We start from the raw sequence: 23,196 nt of genomic DNA, 5'->3' as shown, positions 1-23,196 counted from the left end.
CGCTGCTGCGGGGGTTTCCTTTGATAGGCGCGTTGAGAGGAGGAGCTGGCGAATCAGCTGTTTATAAGTGTACCCGCGCACCACTGGCATGAATGTGCGCTTGTCTCTGTGTCTGCGTGTTCGTGTGTGAACGGGAATGTCAGGGAGAAAGAGTGCTATAAGGAGATGAATGAACGGAACGATGATTATATTAAAAAATTGCAAAAAAAAGAAGCAGAATAAATTTGTGGCGCTCGGTGTTGATTTTGTGGCGCTGCGCCACACATTGGTCTATGCATGGGAAACACTGCAATGTTGCGCATAGTGCTGCTGCACTATGCTGCACCATTACTGACACACCGAACCAGGGATTGTAACCGGATCAGTCACTGCCATTAACTTTAATGTGCCTCCCAGTGACCTTATCAGGCAGACTACTCCTGATTTTGTTTGCCTGCTTAATATGCAAATAAGTACTTACAACACTTTCATAACAGCTCTTGTAGCGCCGGTGTTCAAAGTCGATTTAGGCAGTTTAAGGTAAGCTCAATATGTTGACAGTATTCTAGTTGTGTGTCGTGTCCTTCAGGGAAGCAGGATGCCAAAAAATGCAGGATTAATCTATTTCATGTGAACTACTAACATATGGCTCGTCCTTTGCAGGGGTTAAGTGGTTTCAAAAAGTGAAGTTAAAAAAGTTGGCACACTAGCTAATGTATTCCTGTATAGTCATGTTAAATGTACATGGTGGATTAAAAATGCAACCGGTAAACTTTGGCCGACATAAACGTCACTTAAAGGCTGGACAGCTATTTGTCTGGATGGTAGCTGGCTTCCAGCTGCAGGTTAAACGGAAGTTGATGGTTTATAAATCACAGGCCTGGAGCTAAGCGACTGCATATTTGCTGGAGGGTTTGAAATTGTGCGTTTCTTTTTTTTGTTAAAATATTTCACAATATCAGCTGATGCTTCATTTTTTTCCTAATATCCAGGACATCACTCAGGGAAAATATGTTTAAAACATTGTTCAATGTACTAACAAGACTAACCCGAAATAAATCGGCTCATAATGACCTATTGAGATTAGGAACCATACGTATTAAATGTCTCTTAAACGGATCAATAAATCCTATAATAGGCTATAATGAACAAACAAAATGGGCTACACCAATTGTTATTGTTGTTATGTCATGGTCTCAAGACAAGCGCATCATCAGTTAGAGACAAAGCTTCAAGAGGATGGCCCCCAAATATCATCCACGCCGAGTAAGAGTCCAGCCAGGCAAGTGAAGTGAACAGTATTATTATATGATGAAAAATGATGGTAAGAATATAAGGAAGGTTAAATGAAAATGACGGATAAATGGCTGAATTCATCGGAAGGGGCTTCAGTAAAGGATGAGGGATCTGTGGAAAAAAAAAATCATTGGTTAAATGTGTTTCAAGGGACTATCTGGTCATTTTAAAAAGCTATTAATTTGGGATATTTGAAATGTCACAATCTGCATAAAGTCTTATAATGGTGGTGATATAGTAATAGACGATTTACCGAATGCATTCACATTTACACAACTGCATAAAACCTATTCTCAATGATTCATTTCTAAAAATTAAAGTTGTGCATTTAAACTCCTAATAACTCTGTAGGGGTCTTACAAATGCTGGGTTTATAAATTAACTTGCTTTAACTGACAATTTGAAAAGCCGTCAACTTTAAATTAGCCATTGCAAATTCTCACAAAGTAATTGTTGCATTGAAACTGAATGAAACAATTTGTTTTTTTTCTTTTAATAATTCTGTTAACTGACAGTTAGCCAAGCCTTCAACTACACACTATTAAAGGTCCCATAGCATGCTAATTTATGGATGCTTATATATAGTGGGCCCTTAACACAGTATTTGAAGTTGTTCAAGGAATTCTGCCTTGGTGCAGAATTACAGCCACTACGACCCAGTCCCAAAATAAGTTTTCCACAAACGTGCCGTTTTTAGACCCTGTCTAGGTGGGGCTGTGGCACTGAGCAGCTTACGGCCACGGTATCATGCACTCGTGTTTACAGTGGATGTATCGCAATGGTGAGGCACACTGCTTTTGGCCGTGTTCTGTAAATATTCTAAAACACTCCCGGTGCTCCGGCGGGAGACCTGCCCCACGGCGGTGGTGCTTCTTTTTTGCGAGGCACCACCGCCACGGGGCACCACCGCCACGGGGGTGGTTTCTTGTGGCGGTGGTGCCTCGCGGCAGTGGGCAGCAGGCAGCAGGGCTCTGGCGGGAAACAATCGCGGGCAACAATCCCTTTCTCCTCCATGTTGTGGTTCATGTACCTTAGGGAGTCAAAGCCGAAGTTCCTTTCCCCCCAATTCCTTCTCAACCATGGCTGAGATAACCCCCACTACGAGTCTCGTTGTGGAAGTACCAGAGACGTCAGCGAACCCGACGTGTGAGGCGCCATAACACCAACAGCAGAAACGTTATCAAAATAACAAAGAAGTGTACAACACTTGCGTTAGTGTGTGTATTCACACACACATAGCTCATCGTAGCTAGCTCATTGTCGTCGTAGCTCATTGGGCAAAGCAGAGAAAGGGGATGTAACATGTCCCCGTATGACGACATACGGGGACAAATTCCAAATCGGCGCGTCTAAGCTTTGTTTTTTCAAAGGCAGAGCAAGATAGCTAGTTCTCCTTTTACAACTAACACCATTTCTAGCTACTGGGGGACCATAGGCAGGCTAGGGGAACTTATATTAATGTTAGAAAACCTCAAAGTGAATGGCAATTTTCATCCGAGTAATGAGTGCTGGCAACATAAAGGGGATGGTCCATGAAAAAAGACCTCCAAGTCTCCCAAAGTGCGTTCTGCTCCTTCCCAGGGCATTCCAACGCCATAAAAATTGAACCCTTTATTTGACTGAAATAGGCGATTCTACAATAGAGATGCGGAATTATTTTCCATTGATCTAAATGCAAATTCCCGAGGGTGCAAAATTTAAATGAGACAAGGGAATCTCAATGCAATGTGTGACACAAACTGCTGTTATTCAAATTAAGGTAACATTGTACATTAAATTAGTTCAAATGATTTTGAGTAATACTAAGATAAATGTTAATTTATCAGGTACATGGTCCAATAGTTTAGAAAAGAGTGCCACATCACATTATGATACTTTACCTTTGCCACTACCTGCAAGGCCTAAAAGAGATGGGTGATATTGAATTATGATTAGTGTTAATTTTTGACCATAGGCAACAAGGACATTAAGAGCTACTGAGGGACAGAGACGGCTGGGGATTTTAATATGATGCGTAAGGATAAAAGGATATATATTATTTTAACTTGCCTACAGAAATAGTAAAAAGTTCTACCAGGTGACATTTACATTTAGGGCATTTATTTAAAGCGACTTACAGTAAGTACATTTAGTACAATTAGGGCCCGGCCGATTATAGCCTTTTTGAAAATAATCGGCATCGGCCAAAAAGACGCCGATTACAACCGATTTTTTTTTTTTTTTTTTTTTTTTTTTTTTCCAATGTTATTGCGCTTAGTATCCTGCAGATTGCGCTCCTTCTCGCCTTGCCAACTAACAACTTTAGCTGGAGTAAAAAAGAGATTGAATTTTACCGTACAACATGAAAGCACGCTCGCTCAGGCAGCTGCGCGCTCACCTCACCAATGTACACAAGACGCGTTGTTTGAGCATGTTGTGCCTGTTTTTCTTTAGGTCCCAGGCCATGTTAATTTGTTATACTGTAGACTCTAACGGTGAGACCATACTGCTCAGCACGCACGTGTTAGTCACTGCTCACGAGCGCAGCACATTGGGAGTTAGTTATTTATTTTACATTTTACATTACACTCATTTTTGACTGTAAATGTATTCTAAAACACTCAACGGTTCTGCTTTCAATTCACATATTAGTCAAAAGTGTTTAAAGTATATTTAAGGTATCAAAAACTACGTTTTATATGCTTTTTTTTTTTTTTTTTTAATCGGCCGATTAAATCGTAATCGTAATTTTTCTCTGAAGATAATCGGCATCGGCACTCAAAAATCAAAATCGGTCGGGCCCTAATATATATATATATATATATATATATATATTTTTTTTTTTTCTGACCCAGTATTGTTTTCTCTTGTATAATTTGTTCCTCTTTTCAAGGCCAGCCTGGCATACAGTCAGAGACAGGAATATTATTCCTGCCCTGTCTCATTAAAAAAAAATATATATATTTTTTTCAAAAGGATTGAAGATATTTGTGTTTAACTTTCATATGAGTCAGATAGTAAAGACTCGAGTGCTGCTCCTCTGTAAGTTAACTGTATTGCATGAAAATACGTATGAATTCACTTTCATGCTTGCTGCCAAACATGCAAAGATGCATACTGGGGCACGCATCTGTGTACATCCCCAATTAAAAAGTGCAAGTGAAGACCTCTCCAGGGCTGTCTAAATATTCTTCCTTCTGGAAAATGTGGCCGTGTTTTGCAGGTTTTCATGGAATTCCTGTTGGGTCGTTAGTTGAACCTTCAGGTGAACCATCATGTTCATGCCTCCCTTTGTATTCTGTTATTTGCGAGGTGTTGGGTCTGCCCCTGCAGATAAAGAGCTCTTCTCCATCGTTGCTGCTGACCTGCAGTTATATCAGAAAGTAAACCTGCTGCTGCTGGGAGGCGTGTGTCAGTGATTCAATGCACATGTTAATCTTTAAAATTGTAAACATTTTCCATTAATATGCTGGCTAGTAATTTGAATCATAATAGATTTTTGTTTTGCTGCATTTTCTCCAGTCCCTCAATTACTTTGACTATTGTCACAGAAATGAAGCGTTCAATTATATAAATATAAATGAATACAGTAAAGCACCACTTGTTATACTTATACAGTTGTGATGGAGATCATTAGATGCTTGATGTATTGTACGGATTGATATGCACTACATGTGGTTTATTTGACTTATTTTCCATATTCATCCATTCAGCAAATTGAGACATTGGTGATTGAGACACCTGGAGGTTTTTGCTTTTCAACTTTAACGTCATCTTTGCACGAGAGGGTATTATATCAATTTTTCCCACTTCATTGATTCCCATGCGGAGCCTCAATGTTTAATCTTCTCTTAAGACATGATTTCTCAACCATGACTAGACAGGGTGTACATCACAGGGAATTCTTTCTCAATGGGATCCCTTCCGGCCACATTGCCTCCATGTTTTACAAACATTGTCCTCTCTATAGAAAGGCCAAGCAAACATCTCAAGCTTTCCCTTTGATTATGCTGCAGGTGGGCTTTGATAGTACTTGAATATAATGTTCAGGAGGGATGAGTTGATTATTGCCATAATGTAGTCTTACAGTTTAACATTGTTAGGGTGTCGTAAAGCTTTTCCATTAATGTGCCTTGCATGGACCCTGGCTCTTTGCTTCCCAACTGAGGTTGACGTTTCCTAATGTATATATTAAATGCAGAATTGTATAAAAGGGCAAAAGTTCTCATCTCTAGCACTTTTTCAGTCAACCAACCTTTTCACTGGAATATGGACTTGTCGTAGCCAAGCACATTGCTATGCAGGGCATTTTCAGTTGCAGGGCATGCGTTTATTTGCATCCTAAATATCTTTAAAGTCTATGAAAATAAATCAATGTTGATCTAATATGCAAATAAATGCAAATGCCCATTGCATTCCAACACTGGTAACACTTCAAACAAATTATTCACATTCATTGGTTTGGCATTTGTGTGCTAATCTGATTAAATATTTGCAATAAGCACTCTTTAAGAACAGATTTTGGCTAACCATTAATTCCAGTTTTATATTCAAAACGGCTTTGCAGAAATTTCTAGCTAAATGCATGTGGCATAGCAGATGTTGCTTTTGGAGATGACCAATATCCGAGCGGTATACACAACATCCGTTAGTCTCTTCAGAGCCCATAATCACAGGCTCACTTTTTTTGCTGCGGAACTCAATCTCACGTTTCAGACTGGGCCCAAGGCGATGCAGAATAAATTTGTTTTATCAACAGTTTACAGCCGTGTTGTCAATGTTTAACAATAAACAGTAGTGATGGCCTACTACTACTGGGTCGATAGTGCCTGAACATGCATTCAAAGGTGTTCGATTCACAACTAGAAATGTGTTCTTGTAAACACTGCTATGTTAAAGTTCTCAAACAATGCCAAGTTAAACAGTAAATTCTGTATTCATCCAGATTAGTCCAACTGATGCAGATGATGTATTCTTGTCCAACATCACCACCACCTCCATCAAAAGACTCCCAACTGGTCCAGAACGCAGCAGCCCGTCTCCTTACTCGCACTAAATCGTGGCACAACATCACCCCAGTCCTCAAAAAACTCCACTGGCTCCCCATCTCACACCGGATCCACTACAAACTCCTGGTCCTCACCTACAAAGCCCTCCACAATTTGGCCCCCCCATATCTCTCTGACCTTCTCTCCCTCCATCAACCCCCCCCCCAGCCCGGGCTCTCAGATCCTCCTCAGCCGGTCACCTCTCCACCAACACAACCAAACTCCGCAGCCGTGGTGACAGAGCCTTCTCCAGGGCAGCTCCAGGGCAGCTCCAGGGCAGCTCTGGAACACCCTCCCCCAACATATCCGTGACTCCGAGTCCCTCACCGTCTCGCAGTCCCACCTCAAGGCCCATCTCTTCTCCTCCGCCTACCCCCTAGATCACCCACCAACCCAAGCCCCATCAACTTTACATTTCCTTTTGTTTGTTTATTGTTGTGCTCCTATGTAAAGCCCTTTGAGTGCGAGAAAAAGCGCTACATAAATTGAATTTATCAATATTATTAACATGGAAAAAAAATCTGTGAATAGAGAGTAATCGTCACAACAAAAATGTGATCCGCTGAGTTGGTAGTAATGCTGTGAAGGAAGGAGGAAGAAGGCCTTATTGACTTTGCTTTGTATTACCCAACCTCCCTGGGCTCTAGAAGCACAATATGATTCATATTGTGCTTCTGTGGATATTCACATTTGCTCCTGTGGATATTGTCTTTCCCGACCCTGATACCTTGCACATATCTAGGTTCATACGAGGCGGTTCTCCAGAGGATATTGCAACCTGCACATCTTATCAGGGCTGCAAGTTAGGGCTGTACTGGCTGTATTGGAAAGGAGGATGAGGATCAGTGGGGTTGAGGTGCTGGACAGGGGTTGGCAAAAGTACATGTATTGAGCTTTCCCTTTTTTCCTTATCCTAATAATTAAAGCGAGCGGTTGATGAGTCAATGTAAATGGGTTTTATTCATGCAATCACTGAGGTGCGGACTTGGGTCGAGAGCCTTTTGAGGTCGACGTTGTTTCTCACATTCTGGGTTTCAGCCTAGCTAGGGTTAGTGGTGTGGAGGCCTTGGTTAGTGGTGTGGCGGCCTGGGTTAGTGGTGCAGAGGCCTGGGTTAGTGGTGCAGAGGCCTGGGTTAGTGGTGCGAAGGCCTGGGATAGTGTTGCGGAGGCCTGGGTTAGTGTTGCGGATGCCTGGGTTGGTGGTGCGGATGCCTGGGTTGGTGGTGCAGAGGCCTGGGTTAGTGGTGCGGAGGCCTGGGTTAGTGGATTGGAGGCCTGGGTTAGTGGTGTGGAGGCCTGGGTTAGTGGTGTGGAGGCCTGGGTTAGTGGTGTGGAGGCCTGGGTTAGTGGTGTAGCAGCTAGGGTTAGTGGTGCGGAGGCCTGGGTTAGTGGTGCAGAGGCCTGGGTTAGTGTTGCGGAGGCCTTGGTTAGTGGATTGGAGGCCTGGGTTAGTGGTGTGGAGGCCTGGGTTAGTGGTGTGGAGGCCTGGGTTAGTGGTGTGGAGGCCTGGGTTAGTGGTGTAGCAGCTAGGGTTAGTGGTGTGGAGGCCTGGGTTAGTGGTGTAGCAACCACTGGTGGTGTTTGCTTTGCTGCTGCGTTTTGTTTGCCGATCTTCATTGCTGCTGTGTTTAATAAGCCGGTCTTCCTTCAAATCGACATCCACTAAAAAAAGGGTTTGGTTATTTAACTCTTTTGGTACTATTAAGATATGACTCATCTATTGTTAAGCAAGTGTCTTCCTTAGTTAGGTGAGCACTGCGTGCAGCGCTCAACTATTGTTCTTCATAAGTTTTATTCTTTCTTTCTTATTCCCTACAAATTTTGGGACCTATCTACTTCCTCTATATTTCACCTCGAGACTCAGACAGAATAGCTTGGAATCCCGCGCTTCTTTTCAGATTTTTAAAATATTTAATATATTTTAAGATATTCTACTTTTAAAATATTATCTTTTTTTAACATGGGAGTCAATGGGAGGACGGCAGAGCCGTTCTCTGGAACTTCAACTGTTTAAGACAAAATTAAATACATTTTCAACCGTTTATCTTCGTTCAGACCATTTTACAAATCTACACACTTGTATCTTCAATAATATCGAAACAGAAGTTTGATATCATTTAAAATTTCTTCAGAATTACAGTTTGAGTTTCATACCGGCTTCGTTTTCAGTTGGTCTCATTGATTTACGTTGACGCTGGAGCGTGATGACGTTCAGCAGTGTTGCCAGATTGGGCAGTTTCTCCCGGCAGATTGGGCTACTTCTTGAGGACGTTCAGGCAGTGTTGCCAGATTTGGCGGTTTTTCCCTAGGTTCAGGGCAATACATTTGTGGTTCCTTCAGTTCAATTAATTTTACATTTCTGCATTTTTAGCAATGCTTTGTGCTTTTCTTTCAGCGATCACTTTATTTATTTCCAACCATTTACTTTTTCTTAAATGGTGTGCATGTTTACAGTGTTTACTCCATTTAGACTTTTGCACTTTTGTTCAAATCCGTTCACTTGATTTAAGCCATTTAACTTTTCTATATCTCTTATGCTATGTGCCATTTTTTTTTTTTTTATATTTTCAACCTCACTTTGTACTACAGCACTCAACGCATTTTCTGCAGGAAATGCATTTTCTAGTTAGCTTTGGTCTTTTTCCCCCACTGCGATCCATACTGAGTTTCATTAAAGGCCTTCTGTGAAACCCATTGTCCCCTGATAATCGATCGGTAAGAAGCTCAGCGCTACCGATTTTTTTTTTTTTTTACGTAAATTATGTCTCGGGCCTCAATGAAATGATTTGTATTGGCCTCCGCTGCCAGTATTGATATGTCTGGATTATGTGTGTGGAAACGCGGGTGTTTCTACCCTGGAGATTGGTGGCAGAAATCAATATCCTGCAGTGGAACATTCAACGTGTGGCTCTTGTGAAGTAGTCCAGTCTTACATTAGCCTTATTTGATCTGTGCGATAATTGTGTGTACATATTTCACATACCACATGTTTTTCTAGAGCTTTGTGCTATTTTGTATGAAAGATTTAGTTCTCATGTCGAATAGTGGGATTCCTGGAATGGAATTGCTTGTGTAACCCAGTAAGAACAACACCTAATTGACTACTGTGCTCAGATTCAACTCAAGGAGCGAGGGATGGATTAATGTAAAAGGTAAATACAGGGATGTTTATTTTCACAATCAACAGAAAGTAGAATCACGGTTCAGATTAAAATCCCCAATCTATAAAAGAAATAAAGGAACCGAAAGTAAAGTTTCTCTTTACAGCTTATGCTGTCTATCAATGTTCGTCAAAGTCCAGTCCAAAGAGTTTAGTTTGTATCCATGTCCGTCCAAGTGTATTCAATGTGTATGTGCTACCCGGGTAGAATGTGTGTTTGTTTGTATGCTTGCTGCGCTTAGCTTAAGCCTTAGATCTTATCTGCTCCAGGCATGAATCTTCAGGAAGATGATGAAGATGGGCAATCCCAGATGTTCTCTAACCCTGCCTCGCGTCAGACAGGAACCTGGTTGGAATCGACACTGACCCAGAATGTAGATCCAGCAACTCAAAATTGAGAGTCCTCAATTATATAAAACAAAGGAAAGCAAATCCTCCGGTCGCGGCAGTCTTGAAACCTCTGGCAACAACTTCAGTCAAGTACAGACAATATTTTTCCATAAAATGCCATCAACTTCACTTGTGGCTGTATCAGGAGTTGTTAGCATCAGGCTTAGCTAAGGTGTCTTTGATCCCAGCATGCAATGCTCACGTCTACTAGATTAACTACATATCACATACATAATCCCTCTACATATCACATACACTTGCATGCTTGGGCATTTTGCATAGTGTGCACTTGATTCTATGAGTCCAGGCGCATTCAAACAGTGACACTGACACATCCAACTTGAACTGGACAGTGTTACATGGTCATTAATTGTAATCACATTACATTCGATTCGAATTCGATTACATTTGAATAAGGATTTTCTTTGTGTTTATAGGGTTTTTGATTAAACGTATCAGGGAACACCTTAAGGTTATGTGTTAGTTATATTTAGTTACATTAGTTTCAAACATTTTGATTTAGGTAGTCATTCATAAGAAATGTTGAATATTTTATAGGTGTGAATAAATTAGGTTTGATCAAGAGCACCTGCTCCCAAAGGGATATGTTTAAGTTTTCCGGTTAAATGCTGCAAAAAATTGCTATTCAGCAATTTTGACGTGCACTAGCTCTCACAGCAAAACTGCACTTAGATCTTTGCAAAACAGAACTAAAATAAATGTTCTGCGAACTCACGGCATCATCCATTGTTTTGGCACACGATGCAAACTTTTTCAATGATTTATATACGAAAGTAAGCACAATTCATTCCAAGAAATTGTTATTTATGCTAACGTAAAGCGAAAAAGCCATTAGATGCGAAGACTACCCATACAGCTGTAGCTAACATTATGTTGGGAATTCAATCGTGGGGGAGCACAGCTCTGTTATCCGGTGTTTAGAAAAGCGTAAAATAAAGATCTGCTGGTAAGATGATTGGACTCTGTAGGACTCTTGCACCTTTCTGTATACAGTAATTTGCTAAATGTTCTTTCAGACAATTTAACGTTTCCAGTGGTAATCACAATACCCTGAAGGACCTGTACAACACTAAACTGAGGAAAATTGATTTTTGCCATAACCATTGAAAAAGTCACATTAATTCTTTGGATATCTTCCAACTGGCTCTCTGTTTGGAGTGCCGGCGATAGTCCTATGGTCATGTTTCGCTGTGTTTCAGGCCATTTAGGGCAGAATATTCATGCAGGCTGATGCACTGAGTAAATAGGTTCATTGCATATATTATGTTCCAAAGCAGTTCGCAGATGGTTGCAACCATTCTCGTTATTGCTCTGAAGTTGCCGGTAGATGTATGCCTACATTAACATTATGGCGTTCTAAACCATTATGGTCAATAGAGGCTAGGGCTGCTCGATTATGGGAAAAATCATAATCACGATTATTTTGGTCAATATTGATATCACGATTATTCAAACGATTATTTTTGAGTTTGAAAACATGCATTTATTGACACAATCAATTATGACATAGAAACACGTGTAAGTATCCAAAATAAAACCTTTTTCGTGTGTAAGTGTACTGTCTGCCACAACATTCTGAATCTAACATTTGATTTTTATAAAAACATTTCATGAATACAATATATTCAGCCAAATGCACTGACGAATGACTCGACTGAAATAATACATTCCCTATTTAATGTCTAGAGAACGGTCCCAGCATTTCTCCATAGCAAAGTTAAAAGTCACAAAGCCATAACAAACACATGGCTAATAAAAATCATATTGTTGTTAAACAGAAATACATATACAAGATGTACTTTAAAGAACTCTTAGTTAAAGTCTGCTATAGGAGCTTGTTATCTTTCATCAAACTGTAATGTCACTGAAACTTTAATATTCCACACGGTAGGTCTATTCCAACATGTCTGTCAACAGTCGATGCTGCTGATTGGCGGTTCACTGGCATGTCCCGCCTCCTGCCAATGGCATACTTCCTGATGCAGCACGCCTGTTAGATTGTACTCCCTCTCGCCGCGTTGAATGCTTTCGCATGCGCGTCTCTTTCTTAAACTTTCATAAACTCTCTAGGCCTACTGTAAAACGGAAAATGTCAAATTAATCGTTTCAACTCGATTATACGAGTTTGGAGATCGTTTGACCCCAAAATCGATATCGCGATCGACAGCCCTAATAGAGGCCATAGAGATACAACTTGGAACTCCTTTAACCTTGAACTCTAAACAAACTTAGTTTGAAGACAAAGCTGGATTGCTCTATGATTAAGAACTAGTTCTCATATAAATGTACATAACCCTATATAGTCTCATACGTCGCCAAGCATCACCGGATGACTATATGGTCTTTCAAGGTTACTGCAAAGCCCATCTAGTTGTGCAGCAGTGTAATTTGGCAGCCCCCAGAAGAGAACGAGCAAAACAAATGATTATTTGAGTCTGTATGTCTGATTTATTCATTAGACCTATGAAAGAAGCACTGCACCAACTGCATTCCCTGCGGCGTTGCTTGTCTTCTTGTAGTTTGTTGGTGTTGGTTTGCTTTAATCAGTCTTGATGTGTGTACGACTGTGTGTGCGCGTGTATGCGTGTTTGTGCCTAGGGGAAGTAAAAATAAATAAATATATATATACGTAATAATGTTGCTTATTCAGGAGAACATGGATTCATGAAATATGCAATACTTGGCAAATCTACAGACTGTTAACATTAAAATAAAAAGTATTTAGTAGCTCATTCTGGCATTGGTAAATACTATTTTGGTTTACATTATGCAAAAAATAGAATATGGTGCATTCTTTAAAACATTTTTATTTTGAAATGTTATATTCAAATGGCATTCTTCTAATTTGTGTTCACAGATAAATACCCATTTTTGTGTTGCAACGCTTCATGGAAGTAAAGAATTGTATAGGTGTGTAGTAAACCATTGGCTAGACAATCAGCATTGCTAACAGATCCATGCAGACACGTCTATAATTTATTTTAATTTTAATTTTAATTCCATAATGCAAATTATGTAAATGTGTACAATACGAATTACTCAATGTTTGTTCTTTTCTGTTCAATCAAAACAAACCAACCATGTCCAAATATGTTGAATCTCCATTCTTTTGTTTTATACTATCGTTATGCAAACATTCACGCACACACACACGCATGCACCCACACACATACACAAGCACCCACACAAACCACCTTCTGCATCAGTCAGCCTCTTTCCGGCCATTCTCCTTCTTCTCATATCGTCTCTTTTCTCATCTTCTGTTCTGTTCCAATCTTGTGTCATTGCAACTAGCCCATCACTCTAGTTTTCCAACCCGCCACTCGCCTCATTCTGTCTTGAGTCTCGTCTCTTGATCCTAATGTTCCTTTTACCCTTTAAAAAGCTGTAGTGTTTCCTACGGTTATCTGGACCTCAAACGGCTCCACCTCCATTCCATACAACACAAACGTTAGCGCGCACACACCTAATTGGTCGCCAGGATTGTCGAAAACAACTCCACCTCCATGCCACAAATCACACACGCACCCACCCAGAGACAAAACACACAATTGGATATGCATGTGAGAGCCATTAACGAAACTAGCTCTGCCCCAACTTAACTTTTATTCCTAGTTCTCATGACAAGTGTGCAGTGTCCTTTTGTATCTCGGTATTATGGAGTAGTTTTGTCTTTGGATGAGTCATTTCTACTTCACTTGCATAAGCGTTGAGGCCTCTTTTTATCTGTTCAAACATGGCTCAATGTCATCCCTATGGATGTGTCAACACAGCAGGCGATCCTCGCCAAGTGCTCCTTAACGCACACACCGACTCTTTTCATTACGTCGCTAGTGGGGTGTCGTGTCACTGTGTGGATGAAAGTGCTGACGGTGTGTTAGTTGATTCAGTCATTAGGGGGGATTGTATACCCACACATCTTGAGGGCTGTACTCCAGGGAAAGAATCTCAATAATTTGACATTGCCCCCGTTGAAGCAGCACGCTGTCTGTACCTCCGCTAACATAATTCGGGAAAGCAATTGTTATAGGCGTTTTAGCGGGGACAATTACACAGGTGATGGTGACGCACAGAACGTGGCCTCGCTGAATAATTCATGTGTAGTCTTTTGTTCTAATGATCGCGCAGAGCTCTTTTCACCTAGCGATAGTAAAGGATAAATGGATGGACGAGGGAATCAATGAGCACAAAACAGCCTTGTCCATGCTCCCACTCCTTATTTCTTTATTTTCACTATATTAGTATTTTACAAGTTGATCTATTAGGCTAACAGAATGCTCTCTGTTTGATGTGAGTTTAGGAAATCCTGCTCATTAGATAGAGCGGCGATGAGACTCGCAGCAGTTTTCGAATTTCCATGTTTTAATTTTCAACCTCCAATAAAACAAGTGTCTTTATCAAGGGTGTATTTAGCTCAGTTAAGTGGCTCATGAGTCACTACTGCACCCTGTGGGCTCAACAAGCGGCGTTTCGAGGCTAAGCTTCCCTTGGGGGTGCATTCCCTTGCTTGGGCTCACCCCGGTTGAAATGGAAGGTTACCCTCAGAGACTCACGGAAGCGGTCCTGTCAGATACCTTAAGCTTCTTGTCACAGCCGGGGAGCCCTGCTGATAAACTCCGTAATTGCAACCCTTTCCTGATTACCTCAGTGGCAGGGTTCAACTAAATGTTTAATTCAACTCGGCACACAATTCACTTTTCGTATCCGTCAGGGTCACAAGTGATACTTTTAACTCCTTTCCGTCGAATGCTGCAGCTCTTCTGTGCTGTTCAAATCATTTTTTGTTATTGAACTTTTTAGTGCTTTTATTGTGTTTCAAAGACTGAAGCAATGTGTTTGTGTCTGGTAACCCTCTTAATGTCTAATGTCTACGCTGCCTCATTTCCCTGGCTCGATTATTATTCCTCACAAGCGTATAATTGGGAGCATGGAAGCTCAGAAGTGGCACATCCAAAGGGTCGCTGTGTTTTATCTGAGGTTGTTTGTTTTGCTTTTAGTTTAACAGAGCCAACTCTGGTAAAAAAAACATCAAACCTCAGGTAGCATTCAGGTGTGAAAACCGCTGACAAGAGTCTACTTGTCTGCAGTTTTCGCACACTCGTTGCACGCGCTCAACCTCTAGTTGTAATCAAACACATAACAATAATGTGGAAACCCCAGTTGATAATGTTACAAATTTCTGAGCGCATATTAATAACATTTTGCCTATAATGTTATGACGTATAAAATTTGTTTACCACAAATGACTCCTAAAAGCAGTGCCAACGTTAAATATTTTTTAACCATTCACGTCTTACCTGGGCGAGTGTGTCGATGCCGGAGCCTTTATGTTTAAAACATAACGTCTTACCTCAGCGAGTGTCGCTGCGGTGTGTGCACGTGCGTGTGTGTTCTTACCTGGCTGCGCGTGTGTCGATGGCGGAGCCGTTATGTTTCAAAACATAACGTCGTACCTGGGCGAGTGTCGCGCGGTGTGCGTGTGCGTGTGTGTTCTTACCTGCGCTTGTGTCGATGGCGGTCCCGTTATGTTTAAAAACATAACGTCTTACCTGGACGAGTGTCGCTGCCTTTGTCTTTACGTGCGCTGTGTGCGCGTGTGCGCTTCCGTGTATGTGTTGCTGCCTTTGTCTTGATGTGATGTGTGTGTGTGCGTGCGTTTCTGTGTATGTTCATACGATGTGCGTATGTGTGCGGTGTGTGTAGGTACGTGCTTGCGGTGTATGTATGCGTTCGCGCGTGCTGTGTGTGCGTTTTTGTGTGTGTTTTTTTGTGTGTGTGTGAGCTGCTTGGCACATGCACACTGAACAACTTGAGTAACTGGTGCGACAGGCCTGCTATTATATTAGTAAGATACATACATGTAGATCTTGTTTTGGGGTTATTTGGGTGCTATTCTTTTATTTTATATATTTTTATATGAACCAGAGTGCCCAAAATAAAACGTTTTGCAAAGTTTAGCGTGTGCCAGCCAGAAACCATGTCCACATTTGTTTCCCGCCATGCTGCATTTCCCTTTCCCCTCTCTCCTCCCACCAGATGTTTTTAGCTCCCTCTGATAATGTGCAACATCTATTCTGTTTTAGAGCTGACCTCAGAGAACATGCGGACCTGCTTCCAAATCATCAATGCCTACATCTACCTGTCTGCGACCGATTTCCTTCAGGTGAGGCCCTGGCAGACCAACAGATATACAAACACAAAAATTCATACTAGTTTAAACTAGCTATACAATGATGATATGGTTGTGTGTGTTTGAGACAGTGTAATAAAACCTATTAATGGGAAGTCGTAACATTGTTATTGAGATCCTCTGAAACAGTCTGCCGGATTAACTGGGCATCACACTTTTATAAGTGTTCAACAAATGTTTGTTTATCTTTATTTTAAATAAGTCTGTGTAATTGTGTTTAAAACTATTCCTAAAATTTACCCCTCAGGTTATCATTTTTGTTATTTAATTTCTTGTTTTCGCATTTTGTTTTTTTCATAATGTTAATGCGGTCAATACAATGTGATCGATTGAGTGACTCAGCCGGCCAATGACGTTTGCCAGGGAGCAAGCTCCTGCGTTCTGCTTTGTAATGTACGCATGCCCCCCCCCGGCCAAGATCGACCAGCACTCTGAATAACTCTGCCTCTTCCTGCTGTGCTGCCGTGTGTATTTACAGAACTATGCAGAGGCCCTGTGTCGATCCTTCTGTCATCTTCTCAAAGACATCACTAATGAAGGACAAGTTCAAGTGCTCAAGGTATGTTCTATCTCTCGTTCTCTTTCTCTCTCTATCTCGCATTCTATTTCTCACTCACTCTGGTTTTTTTTTCGCCGTTTTGGCAGATCCTGCGTTATCCCCCAGTTGTCGCCCCCCAAACAGAGAAACCGGTTTCCCCCGGGTTTTCCACTGCCATTTTGCTCCTATTGACAGAGCATGTTCGGCCTCCACAATGGCCTGCATGTATATTTGATGGTGACCTGAATTATGGGATTCATGAGGGGGGACCGAGTTGGTACTGTGGGTGGGACAACGTAATAATGGAGAGCTATGGAGACTTTGTGCCATACTGTCCCCCTTCTTGACTTTGGTTTTAGAACTTCTTGAAGTAAATAATTTATGTGTGTGTGTGTGTGTGTAATTTCTCAACCACATTGATTTCACATCAGCCAAATATGGTACAAATAAATATAAATGTTGAAAATGCCACCTCTTGGCTTTTGCAATCAAGAGAACTTTTTCATTAAATCAGAATATACGTTTTGTCATTTCCTTCATTGCTACTTCAGACGACCTTCTATGCAATCACTTATTATTTGCTCAGGAATAATTCAGCTTCTTCTTTGGCAACCAATTGATCATATTCACAACAACATTATTTAATTGGATACGGCCATTCAGTATTTCTCAATACTATATAAGGATTTCTTAAGAAAGCAATATGAAAATGAATGGCAATAAGCTGACAAGCTTTTCTGAAGGCTTTTGCCAAGTAAATTATATTTTAATAATAGGGCAGTAATCATTTTGACTTTCACAAACGCTGTATGTGTATAACGAATTAATTATTTAGCACTTTTTTTTCTAGCATCCAACGCTCATCCGTCATTCAACCTATCTTCCAAGCCTGCTAGGAGTTATAGGGGTCACTTGACTCCGTGAAGGCTTTGTTGTTGTACTAATCTTTTTTTTAGGAATTCCCTTTCTATCATCTTTTTCCCCTAACTTAATAGAAAAATAAATACATGTATGAATACATAAAGTCCCATTTATCATGATTGGAGCAAATTTATTCTGTTTTGACCAGAGAATTGCATTGAGAAGTGCATGTCGATGAAATTCCATGCCAGGAAACCAAGCTGCATAAAATATTTAATACGAATCGTCAAAGGCTTTTTTTGGTATGGATTTGCTGTGGTAGGCCTTTTGGCATGATCAAAGAACATCTGAAGTTCAGACGGTCACTGCCTCAGAAGTAATATGCGCTAAATGCTATTTAGTGGATTTTTGGCAGTTAAATTAGCTACTATTACATGCACAGGTTATCAGTAATTAACCACCAACCCCTGTGGTGCAGCATGTAATTGAGGTTTTGGGGAGTGCCACTCAAAGCGTGATCTGTGTAATAGGGGGGAAACAGTTCTAAAAGACTCAGTTCTTAACCAAACATCAGGGTCGTGGTTCGGTAAGGTTCGTCACGGTTTCAATGCATTGACAAAATGTGAACATTTTTCATTTCGATTTTTCATATAAAATAGGCCAACTTTTTCAAACATTAGTCCAATCCTCATAAAATAGAAGTGTGATTGGTCTTTTGATCGGCCACATCCGCTGTAATAAGCCGTTAAAACAAGGTAACTCTTTAGTTCTTGCAAGCACAAGAGAAGGCTTTCCAGCTAAATGTATTCAGGAAGTAAAAGTGTCTCGCCATTCAAACACTTGAAACATGTTTTTGAACCGTGATGTCTTTGACCCTACCGGAATCAGCCGCATGTTGTTGCCTGAATGCTCGGGGGAGAGAAGTTGTTGCCATTCGGTTAGATTCATTTTTCGCCTATTCCCGCACATTGTTTCTAACGAGTTCACTTGGGACGTACTTGCTATTTGGGGATTTTTTTTGTCCATTAAATCCTTATAGATCAGATTTTTACTATTTTACTAGCATTGTTCAGTCAATGCACCAAGGACCCCGTTACCTAGCAGTGGATTTACATGAACCGTTTCACCATAGTGTGTAACAATGTACATCTAATCAAACTGTTTCCAAGGGGAGATCAGCAAATACCTTTTAGGCCTTGCATAATTAAAGATTTTCAAACCGTGCCAACATTCAGCCTGTTAGTATTTGATGATGCCTTCTTAACTTATCAACACTACCTCAAATTTCTTTCCCTGTTTGGCTCTTTTTCTTTCAGAGCTGGCCAGATCCTTTTAGCGGTTCAAACAAACTCTTCACATCATCACATGTGTCATTGGTATTTCTGTTGCGCCCCCCGATCAAGGTGTTGCTGTATCATCTAGAGTTTCACTCGGTTAGGCTTGTCAGCATCAGAATGTGTTGGAGGTCACCCTCTTCTCCTTTTTACTTTTCTTCCTCACTTATCACTCCCCCGCCCCTCCCCAAAGTAATAAATAATCTTTGGCTGAACCTCATCATTTTAATAATACAGCATAGGGCCCTTTCATTTGCAGTAGGGGCTACTGTTCTGGGCAAAGTGCCACGGGGAGAGACGGAGACCGTTATTTCCACCCCACTGGCGGGCCTTAATTTCTCGTGATGTAAAATGCCAAGGCTGGTGTGCCTGACAATGCCTCACTGGATGCTGGGGTGACAGGAAAGGCACCGCATAAAACGCTGCCTTCCTCCTGTTTGATTTAGCTTAGCGGTGTCGCGCAGGAGGCCGGAGGTACATGACCAATTTAGCCGCGGGTCTCTGCTGCGCTGGAAAGTGCTGCAGTTATTTATTGACATAGTTTTGCTGTGTTGGCACAGAACAGAATGTAATTATCCTGTTCTGAGTTATATGAGCATGAAGGATGAGGACTTGAAAGTGACGGGTGTGTAAGGCTGTTTGTACTTTATATTTAGGAGTCCAAAACAGTCTTAAAGTTGATAAATGTCAAAATTATCAAGAGGATCTGGGTTACTAATTGTGTCTGCGTATATAATTGCAATTTGCGCAGTTGTAACTCTCCATTATATGGCCTGTTTCTCTCCACAAAGCAAGAATATAATGAGGCAGAATTGTCGACCAGGAAGTGAATGGATTGTCGTTGGTATATATTTTTGATTTTTTTTGTTTTTTGCCTGGTTCTTTGAGGTTTTTTAATATCTCTGTTGTTTTGTACTTGGTTCCCACCAATTATTATGATGACTATCATTTAATAATCCAGGAGTTTATCATTCACTCTGTTTAAGGACAAAAGCGTCCACTAATTGAAAGCCGCGTGAAGTCATGTTGTGTTTGCTGTTTTGTGTGCGTTTTGGGGCTTGTGAAGCACCAGCGCACTAAGTTGGGAAAGCTTAAGATCAGCATTGCCACACATCTGGCTCCTCTTAATCCTTTGTCGCAAGACGACGAGCGCTAGCCTAGCATCCCTGGGTTAACATCCATCAAGAAGCATGGCAGCTCACCACACATGGGCCCCCTAAGGACAAAAGGATGAAAGTAATCAGTATGTGCCCCTTGAAGAGTTCTGAACAAAAATGATAATGTCACTTCTCTGCAACCTTGGCTTTTTTTGTCTGTTTTGCACATTTTTCCCACTCTCACATATTTAATTCATTCCAACAGCTGTGTCATTTAAGTCACTGACCATGACATTAAAGATGCCCTTTGAAGCCATGATGTGTGAAATACTTCATGTCAAAGGAAGGAGAATGAAACGTAGAGTTTTTTTCTATGCCATGCTGCAATGGAATGCAAAAATAATTTACATTCTTTTGTATTTGGGAACCAACTGGTGTTATGCAACATGAATATGAGCTCTCCGTACTGTCGACACCTACTTATTATGTTTGCATTATATTTGGAAAATACAATTATATTTTCATGACAATCGACACAATGCTATAATTTGAGGGAAATAAACCCTGCAGTGTATGAGGCTGGCTTGCCCTCTTATCACTAATACCGTTTAGCAGTAATACAGGCTAACAATGACCAGCATGGCCGCCCATGTCATATCTCGCAGTATAAATTGGCTTCCGTCAAGGAATGACCTTTTTTAATAAAAGCATCAAAACTAAAAAAAGCCTGGTCACTGTCGGGCATGTAACCGTTTCTGACCTGCTCTTCTCCGCCCCCTGTATTATCAGCTGTGTTGAGACGCCTTGGATGTGTTACTTTCTTTCCCCCTGTTATGCAATCCTTCCATCTGCCCCCCACCCCCCCAACCCCCCACCACCTTCCTTCCTCCCTCGGATGCTCATCTCATCCATCATCCCGGTTGTCTTCTTGCAGGTGGTGGAAATAGCGCTGAAGGTAAGCCCCATACTGGGGGCCCACATGTTCCAGCCCCTGCTGCCAGCTGTCCTCCGAGGCGTCGTAGACGGAGAGGTGGGTCTAGTTTTTAAGCCTCCTGGCTCCCCAGTCTGTCGGTCGATACCCCGTAAGCCACATAAACAAACAGATTCCCCAGAGGAAATGATAGTTCAGAGGCATGTCAATATTCATGTTCATGAATATTTAGTGATGTCCAACAGCGAGCACCTCTCCCGCTGTTGGAAGGTTCTGCGTTTCTCTGCCAGTTCATCAAGAACTAAGCTTATGGCGTGATGTTTTTTTGAACGGGGATAACCGTTACATGAGCCGTGCTTTTTAAGTTAGAGATTGTGTTTGCCCGTGTCTTCTTCTAATGCTGTGTGTGTGTGTGTGTGTCCGTGTCCAACAGAGGTACCCCGTGGTGATGTCGACTTATCTGGGCATCACAGGCCGTGTCCTGCTGCAGAACTCCAGTTTCTTCTCCTCTCTGCTCACACAGATGGCCTCTGAGTGCAACCAGGGGGTGAGGCTCTCCAGATCCAACAGAACGATCTGCATCGGCAGACTTTGAATCTATTGTTTTAAAGCCACAGTAACACTCAAACGTTGTGGTGTTGTACGATGGATTGGAGAAATGCAAAAAGAAAAGGAATTGCACATTTGAAGGAGTTTTTAACCCTGTTTAAATTTATTTTTGGGTTTTGAAAATGGGAAATGATTCATTAACACAATTCATTAACACATGTTCCCCAAAGGCTAGGCTGCTCTTTCAGTGACAGCAGAGGTCAAGGCAGTGCGAGTGCCCAAACACAACTTGACAAGCATGGGAGTCCATTAGACTGGCCCTTGTCACAGCGCCTTGACCCCAATCTGAAATGTCCAGCTAAGGCCTCCTTCAGTCATCCGTTTGCTTTTGTTCTGTTCTCCTCATGACTCACACACCATCTTTCTGTCCAATTCTGTCCTTTTTCTACCATGTCCTTCAACGCACCTTGCCGCTCTTTCCTCACTCTTCCCCTGCCTGCCTCATGGCCAGATTGACCAGTTGCTGGGCAATGTGATAGAGATGTGGGTAGACCGCATGGATAACATCACCCAGCCTGAAAGGAGGAAGCTTTCGTCCCTGGCCCTGCTCTCTCTTCTCCCATCGGACAACAGGTGAGAATATCGTGTCAATCACCGGCGTAACGTCTGTCTGCCACTCTGTTCCGAGTCTCCCTGTGGGCTTTGTGCCTGGGAATTGTGCTGCGTCTAGCAGACTTTGACGGCTGAAAAAAAGAAGGGCGATGATGTGTGTCCATTGGTGAAAGACTAGACATTAACAAGTGTATATACTGGGATAACGCAACAACGGCGAGATACATCGATGCATGATGGCCTCCTGCAGACTCTTTTATTAATGATAAAATCAGCGATCAACGTTTACATCACTGTGAGGAAAGCCGTGTTTCACTAAGACTTCTCAAAGATGCCGTTAATGGCCCTCACTGACCCACTTAGTTTATAGCTCACACCAGCTGGCTCTCCAGCACAGACGCACCAGATGCATGTATCAGCCCACATACAGAACACATCAATTTATAGTGATCCCACAGGACTTTGCTTTACTCTTCTGAGAACGAACAGGACTTCGCTTTACTCTTCTGGTCCTGAGAACGAAAATGTATTGACCATAAGGGTAAGAGCCATCACTTCTCTGCCTTTTTTTCTTTCGGCCAGAGGCGGATCAGGAGGTATAATGGGTAATCTATCAACCAGGGGGGGCTGCAGGTCTGGCTTGTTGGGCGCCGAGCAGTCCCTCGGTAATATGGCCAACTCCTTTTGCCAAGAGGGTTGATGCCTTACATCACTGACACCCGGCGCTGTTGTGGGTGTGAAAGGGGGAAGGGGGAGGGGGGTAATGTGTGGCATCACTTGTTAGAAGTGCTTGCATGGCCACGGTGGTTAGCGGAGGTGTAGGATGATTGCATGTTTGTCATTTTATGGCTCGGTATTTAGGGCTTTTCTTCAAATTCACCTGCATGAGTTTACTTGCCCACACCTGTGGATCACTTCACATAATTCATGCGGCGCAGTCTCTTTCTATCCCACTCTATCCCTCTTTCTCATTTCATCTTGTTTCGTGTGTACATTGCATTCATGGTCCTCCGTTTGTGATTTTGTGTCGCATCTATTCAGTGCATTGGAATCGTAATGCAGTCGCAACATAATTTGTTTTGGGGGCCATTTCTGTGCATATTATTCACTTGATTCTGTATTGTGCATCTATTGAAAACGTGTCTGTATTGAGTACTTTCCTGAAAGTAGATTCACAGCATGGCTTGAAATGTGAGTGCACTATACAAGGC

At 41.8% G+C, this 23,196-nt stretch overlaps 1 protein-coding gene across 2 annotated transcripts in view; it reads left to right on the top strand.

Moving 5' to 3' along the window:
• The window catches only part of ipo11 (importin 11), a 129,724-nt gene that overhangs the window by 65,679 nt on the left and 40,849 nt on the right, over positions 1 to 23,196 (top strand). For both annotated transcript variants that reach the window (XM_030358199.1, XM_030358198.1), the window contains exons 23-27: positions 15,957 to 16,036; positions 16,542 to 16,622; positions 20,828 to 20,923; positions 21,258 to 21,371; positions 21,885 to 22,006. In XM_030358199.1, the coding sequence (XP_030214059.1) occupies positions 15,957 to 16,036; positions 16,542 to 16,622; positions 20,828 to 20,923; positions 21,258 to 21,371; positions 21,885 to 22,006 (493 nt within the window). The remainder of the gene's footprint in view (positions 1 to 15,956; positions 16,037 to 16,541; positions 16,623 to 20,827; positions 20,924 to 21,257; positions 21,372 to 21,884; positions 22,007 to 23,196) is intronic.

The sequence above is a fragment of the Gadus morhua genome, chromosome 6 (assembly GCF_902167405.1).
Source record: "Gadus morhua chromosome 6, gadMor3.0, whole genome shotgun sequence".
NCBI classification, from domain to species: domain Eukaryota; kingdom Metazoa; phylum Chordata; class Actinopteri; order Gadiformes; family Gadidae; genus Gadus; species Gadus morhua.
This window is presented reverse-complemented; position numbering and strand designations above follow the sequence as displayed.